This window comes from Coffea eugenioides, chromosome 10 (genome assembly GCF_003713205.1).
Source record: "Coffea eugenioides isolate CCC68of chromosome 10, Ceug_1.0, whole genome shotgun sequence".
Taxonomy (NCBI): domain Eukaryota; kingdom Viridiplantae; phylum Streptophyta; class Magnoliopsida; order Gentianales; family Rubiaceae; genus Coffea; species Coffea eugenioides.
The window spans coordinates 7264049-7271078 of record NC_040044.1 but is presented as its reverse complement, the minus strand read 5'-3'; the positions used below and the strand labels follow the sequence as shown (position 1 = coordinate 7271078).

At 41.8% G+C, this 7030-nt stretch overlaps 1 protein-coding gene across 1 annotated transcript; it reads left to right on the top strand.

Annotated features, from left to right (window-relative positions):
- Nucleotides 1-788: 788 nt before the first annotated feature.
- On the top strand, nucleotides 789-4497 carry LOC113748916 (probable xyloglucan glycosyltransferase 12). The gene is made up of 5 exons (XM_027292515.1): nucleotides 789-1994; nucleotides 2126-2434; nucleotides 2664-2954; nucleotides 3048-3161; nucleotides 3296-4497. Exons 1-5 carry the CDS (start codon nucleotides 1209-1211, stop codon nucleotides 3920-3922), a joined length of 2127 nt encoding a protein of 708 aa, XP_027148316.1. The 5' UTR covers nucleotides 789-1208; the 3' UTR covers nucleotides 3923-4497.
- The last annotated feature ends 2533 nt before the right edge of the window (nucleotides 4498-7030 follow it).

Sequence of the window (7030 nt, the reverse complement as noted above, 5' to 3'; positions counted from 1 at the left end):
AGCATCCCTTAATTCCATTTTCTTCTCCTTCTTCCTTTACAGGATTCTGTTGGAGGTCTAGGGCATCCCCGTTATACATGTATATTTTTCTGTTCTTTTAACTTTTTCTGTATATACAACTGAGATAAAAAAAAATACACAAGAAAAAAAGGTAGTGGGTGGAAGAAGGAAAAAGAAAACCATTCAAGAAAAACGAGTGCCCACAAGTTTTTGTCGGAGCGCTTTGTTTCTTTTGTCCCTTTTAACTGATCTCTTTTGTTTTCGTTATTGGAATTCTTCTTTTGATTGACCCTTCAAATCCCTTAATTCTTTTTCCCCAATACCTTTTTAAACCCCCAAAAAAAAAAAAGTAACCAAATTTCTGGTGATTTTGTTGACTGTGAAAGTGAAAACGGGCCGTCGAGTAGGGTTAGAAACGCAGAGGTGGTGGTGGTGATATTTGGAATTGACCCAGAACGTGCTATCAATTTTGCGTTGGTTGCTTTTTTTTTGTTTGGGGTTTTGATATTTGTTTCTCCTCTCTTTAGAGGGCTGGAATCAAAATCAAAGACGTGTTGAGCTGTTGCCATATCCTTTCTCTCTGTCCGTCTCTCACAACATCCTTTTCAATCTCTCTCTCTCTATCTCCCTCTCTCCCCGTTTGGTCATTAACACAATTTGTTTGTGAAGTATTTCAATTTGCAAGCTGTAATTGATTGTGGAGTTGGCTTATTTGTACTACTCGTCCATCCCTCCCTCCCAGTCATAACCTGCCCGCTAAACCCCCCAACCCCTCCCCTACCCCTCCTCAACCCCATAAACCCGCTCAACACATCCCCTACCCCCTCCCTCTCATCTGTTCTTGAAGCTCTACATTTTTCAAATCTCTCATCCCAACCCATTATAAGCATCATCATCTAAATGCCCCTTTGTTTTAGAGACGCCTAGCTGCTTCCACTCAGCCCACGCGTCCCTCCCTTCTCTTCTCTTTTTTGCTTGTTCTTCATTGTCCCTTTTCAAAATGGGAAAGTCTAGTGGCAGCGAGTGCTAGCAAACAACAACACTTCCCACGCTCAGCTTGGAAGAAGGAAAAAAAAAATCCCACTTCGAAGTTTAGTCGTCTTAAGCTGTTCTTTAGACCTCTATTTAGAGGCCTGATTTCCATTAAAGTTGCAATCTTTATCAACAAAGTTTGAATCTTTGAGGTGAAAGTTTCCATCAGCCCAACGATGGCACCATCATTTGACTGGTGGGGAAAGGAAAGCCACAGAGGAACACCTGTTGTGGTGAAAATGGAGAATCCTAATAACTGGTCCATGGTGGAGCTAGAAGGTCCATCTGAGGATGATTTTCTTTACCCTGAAGATGATGATTTATCTTCAATGCGCCAGCAGAGGAGGCTGGAAAAGGGCGGTAGGAACAAGAATGCAAAGCAGCTAACTTGGGTCCTGCTGCTTAAAGCCCACAAGGCAGCTGGTTGTTTAACATCCATAGCTTCGGCATTGGTCAGCCTTGCTTCCGTCGTCCGCCGCCGCGTTGCCTCCGGCCGGACTGACACCACCGACACTATAGCATCCGAGAATCCCAGAGTTAAATCAAGGTTTTACACTTGTATAAAGGTTTTTCTTTGGTTATCTATACTTCTACTCGGGTTTGAGATGGCTGCTTATGCTAAAGGTTGGCACTTTGGTGCGCCAGATCTTCAATTACAGTATCTATATACATTGACCAACCCGTTATCTGTTAAGGATCTATTTGATTCAATTTACTCGAAGTGGGTGTTGATTAGGGTGGACTATTTAGCCCCCCCTCTCCAGCTGTTGACAAATGCCTGTATACTGCTCTTCCTTATCCAGAGTGTGGATAGGTTAGTGCTTTGTTTGGGGTGTCTGTGGATCCGTTTAAAAGGGATCAAACCAACTGCCAAAGAGGACTCTGTGGATCTGGAGTCTGGTGATGGTGGTGGCTACTTTCCCATGGTTTTAGTTCAGATCCCCATGTGCAATGAGAAGGAGGTAAATTGTTACGTATTTGAAAATTCACTTGATTTTTTTCCCGTTCCGTCGGAGATTAATGGGTTTTTACTGTTTGTCTTAGTGGGAGAATTTCTAATGTTGGGGTTGATATTTTTTGGTGATTGTAATAGGTTTATCAACAATCTATTGCTGCTGTATGCAACTTGGACTGGCCTAAGTCGAAAATTTTGATCCAAATTCTTGATGATTCGGATGATCCGATGACGGTGTCCTTAATTAAGGAAGAGGTGCAGAAGTGGCAGCAAGAAGGTGCTAACATTGTTTACAGGCATAGAGTAATTAGGGAAGGGTACAAGGCTGGCAACCTCAAGTCTGCAATGAATTGCAGCTATGTTAAAGATTATGAATTTGTTGCTATTTTTGATGCCGATTTCCAGCCGTACCCGGATTTTCTTAAAAGAACGGTGCCCCATTTCAAGGTATCCAGCATCACTTTCTGTATTAAGTTATGGTTGTTTTTTTCTGAGTTAAATTAGACTGCAAAGGGAATTTTATTTTTAGTTGATTACATAAGCAGCGTATTTATGTGTCCCCTCCTGTTATCCACCTTTTGTTTGTTTGCGAGCGTCAAGATACATGCAAATATGTAGCCAGTTATTGGATTTTATCGACATTTCCAACATCTCCTTGTTTTATGTTCAATTGTAGGATAATGAGGAACTAGGGTTGGTTCAGGCAAGGTGGTCTTTTGTAAACAAGGATGAAAATCTGCTTACGAGGTTGCAGAACGTTAATTTGGCTTTTCATTTTGAAGTGGAGCAGCAGGTTAATGGAATTTTCCTAAATTTCTTTGGGTTTAATGGCACTGCCGGTGTATGGAGGATTAAGGCATTGGAAGAATCAGGTGGGTGGTTGGAGAGGACTACCGTGGAGGACATGGACATTGCCGTCCGAGCTCATCTCCATGGGTGGAAATTTATCTTCCTTAATGATGTTGAGGTATTGTACTACTACTAGCTAATTAATTCTCAGACGTGCTAAGTATGCATTTGTTTGTGAACTAAACAGAGTTTTTTTCTGTGAAATTCTCAGTGCCAATGTGAGCTACCGGAGTCTTATGAAGCTTATAGGAAACAGCAGCATAGATGGCATTCTGGTCCCATGCAGCTGTTTCGTCTCTGCTTGCCAGATGTCATTAAAGCTAAGGTATTTCCTTTTTATCTGCTTGTGAAACTTTTAGATTTCTGTTTGTATTGTATCCTGCTCAACTTAACCGAATAACTGACTTGGACTTGGCGTGCTGACCGACACTCATCTTCTTATAATTTGGGATGGTGCAGATAAGCTTTTGGAAGAAATTCAACATGATTTTCCTCTTCTTCCTTTTGAGAAAGTTGATACTTCCATTTTATTCATTCACCTTGTTCTGTATTATTCTCCCCATGACAATGTTCATACCGGAGGCTACACTTCCATCGTGGGTTGTCTGTTACGTCCCAGCCACCATGTCATTTCTCAATATACTTCCAGCTCCAAAGTCATTCCCTTTCATTGTACCGTATCTTCTGTTTGAGAATACTATGTCCGTTACCAAGTTTAATGCAATGATCTCCGGGCTATTCCAACTTGGAAGTGCATACGAATGGGTTGTTACCAAGAAATCGGGACGATCGTCTGAGGGAGATCTCGTCTCTTTGGTTGAGAAAGAGTTAAAGCACCAAAGGGGAGCATCGGTGCCTGATTTAGATGAAATGAGAGAGGAAATTAAACAGCAAGAGCAGAAGGCTCGGAAGAAGAAGAAGCACAACAGAATATATACAAAAGAACTGGCGTTAGCCTTTCTTCTTTTGACAGCTTCAGTGAGGAGTCTATTGTCAGCCCAGGGTATCCATTTCTACTTCCTGCTCTTCCAGGGGGTGTCATTTCTCCTAGTTGGATTGGACTTGATAGGGGAGCAGGTTGACTAGATGAAATGCTTCAAATAAATCCAGTATGAAATCAATCAAACATTACTGGATGCTGAAGGTAGTTGATCATGGAAATAGAAGATGTGTTGGGCAGTTTGCTGCATGAGAATGGTGCCGCTTGTCTTTCCTCGACCAGTGGGAGCCTGATATCAAATGGGCAGTTGATAAGAGCAAGTTTCTGCTAGAAAACCGATAGAAGTGATCGCCCTGAATAGGAGGGGAAGCCATTACGAAAATGGTGATGTTCATGACTAGAGCTTAGGTTTTGTTTTTCAGTTCTATCATTTGTGTTTTTGGATTCTTTTGTTTCTTGGTATATTCTTTTGTAAGAAGAATTCGTCCAAAAAAAAAAAAAAAATATCGAACACGAAATTTAGTCGAGAGTCAAAATAGTGAGCAGTGCATTCTGTGTCTTGTTACATAATAATGTTCATGCACTATATTTAGAAATCCGAAAGGATGAGAGGGGAATATACTTCCCGGATAAGGATTTAGTTTTCAGGCAAATGCCCTGTGGAATTCTTGTATATTTTGGATTAAAATTACATGCCTTGTGAAGGTTCTTTTTCTTACTACGGCGGCATCTTCTCGTCCTCTCTTCCACTTTACTTTCAAAGTTGAACTTCCTTCATGGCCCTTGTACTTTTCAACAGCAGACTCCAAATCTGTTTGACCAAATCAACTGTTTCTCTCAGGACTCTTTTTCAAGAGTCTGTTTTCTGTGGTGAGTTGGGACTCATGTTGTATTCTTGGAATCTCTGGTCTGGAGAAATATAGGAAATGAGCATGGATCCATTCTCTTTGACTGTAAATCTTTTGTTCTGATGCAGACATACAGACATGATGATAAGTGGGTAGTGGCATGCATTTAAGTTTGAGTAATTATGATCTAACCTCCTCATTGAAGTCTGCCTTCAAACGTACCCAAATGCAATGCGCATAAACAATGGAGTATAAGCCAGAACAGCAATATTGAAATCAATACCTTCTTCAGCAAATTGGCAGTTAAGCAACTTAAATGAACACTGAGAGACAGAGAGATACAAAAAGCTTGGTCAGTCTGAAGAGTGTTTGTTGAGCATTCTTCTGCCTACCAAAGTATTTGTGGCCTTGTGGGCTATGGTCCATCAATAATAAAAAGTTTTTTTTTTGAATAATAAGGACATTGCATGACTTTGCATGTGATGTTTTCTAAAAATATTTAGTTCTAACATCTTTGCATGTGACGTTTGTCTATAACATACCTATTTTCCTTGAAACCTCTGAAGCAAACAAACATGGCCATAGTTTTCAGCATTAAACTGACGGTCTCCGTTTGTTCATGGGTCCGGTCCAGCTCATGCTTCTTTGTCACAATCCCTCTCTATCTCTCTGTTTCTCTTACAAACTCCTCCGTTAAGTAGTTGCCAACGTCTCTTTGTCTCGGCCGTTTTCTCTACTGCTAACGATCTTTGAACCGTTTGCCAAACAAAGCAAAACCGGCTTTGTAGCCTCTTTTATTGATTTGATCAAAGGTTATTGAGTTGTCATTTGCAGTCCGCTTTGATGTTCCTTCGTACCACGTGCTTGAATTAAGTTCAAATATACATACATAAATATATATATATATATTGAAATTGAAAAGAAAACATCCCTTCATTCATTCATACAAATCATTCGAGGAGGCGGCGTTACAAATCGATTGCTGGCACCAAGTTATTCTACATTTTCATATTAATAGCCATTTGGCCAGAGATAATGAGCAGCCGCATTTCATATTATAAGTCGCTTAATGTGTTAGTGGTATATGCCCTGACTTTAGAATGAAAGGAGTCTCATCTTTTTCTTAAACTTTTTTGGATAAAAAAAAGATTAATTTTTTATACACTGACAGTGTGTACACCATCATCATTAGATGCATGACAACTCACTTGAATTTAAATTTAAATTCCAAATTTTGCTCATGTGCCATGCATCCAACCGTGATAGTGTATACACTGTCAGTGTAGATAAGATTTACTCTAAAAAAAAATCTCTTTCACTTTGGATAAATAAAGGATTTCGATTATTCACTCCAGATTGATACCTAACTAAGGGCCTGTTTGGAATATGGGCCTGTTTGGAACCTGAGTTTTTTGTGAGTTTGTCTAAAACTTTACTGTAGTGCACTGTAGAAGTTTTTGAAAAAATTTTGTAGAAGTTTTTATAAGGTGAAAATTTTTTTTGTAAGGTGCAAAATTTTGTAGAAATTTTTGTAGAGTGAAAAACTTTTTTTTCCTTTTCTTTTTTTTTTCGTTCTCTTTCTTTTTCTTTTCTTTCTTTCCTTTTTCTTTTCTTTCCTCTCTTCTACTTCTTCTTCCTTTTTCTTCTTCTTCTTTCTTTCTTTCCTCCCCGTTACCTCCCAGTAGCACTCACGCCCGCCACCCCTCTCCTCCCTTTCCCCTTTTCCTCCCGCCACCTCCCCTCTGCCACCGTGACCCCCTCCCCCCGCCACCCCCTGTGCCCCTTCCCCCTCTGTCACCGCGACCCCCTTCCCCCGCCACCCCCCTGGCCTTTCCCTCCGGCCACCCCCTGCCCTTTCTCTGCCAACCTACCCCCTGCCCTTCCTCCTCCCTGTCCTTTTCCGAAACTCCCTCCCCCGCACCGCCTCACTCCTCCCTTCCCCCTTCCCCCGCCACCCCCCCATACAAAAGTTAAATCCGCGCACCCCTGCAAAAGTCATCGCCCACGCCCGTCGCTCTCCTCTGCCCGCAACCCCCCTCCCCCACCCCTGCAAAAGCTCCCCCTCCCTCTCCCTCTGCCCGCAATCGAACAGGAAGGCAGCCGGAAGATTCAGGTTGGTCTGGGGCGGCCGGAAGATTCAGGTCCAAAGACAGGAGGGCTCTTGGCTTCTTGACTACAAATTCTCGAGAACCCTTCTCGTCGTTACTGCTGGTGCCAGTTAGCGTGGGCAGAACCTTTTTTATTTTTTATTTTTTTTGCAATTTTTCTTCTCCCCAAGCTGCGGGAGGGGGAAGGTGGTGGGGAAAGGCAGAGGGAAAGAGGGGAGGGGGGAGGGAGAAAGAAAAAAAAAAGAAAAAGAGCACCAAGAGAGGTGGAGAGGGGGTAAGGGAGAGAGAAAAAAAAAGG

Coding starts and splice junctions, on each gene's coding strand:
- LOC113748916 (XM_027292515.1), top strand. CDS start 1,209: ATGGCACCATCATTTGACTGGTGGGGAAAGGAAAGCCACAGAGGAACA. Junction 2,955..3,047: donor TCTTCCTTAATGATGTTGAG/GTATTGTACTAC, acceptor TGAAATTCTCAG/TGCCAATGTGAGCTACCGGA. Junction 3,162..3,295: donor CAGATGTCATTAAAGCTAAG/GTATTTCCTTTT, acceptor GGGATGGTGCAG/ATAAGCTTTTGGAAGAAATT.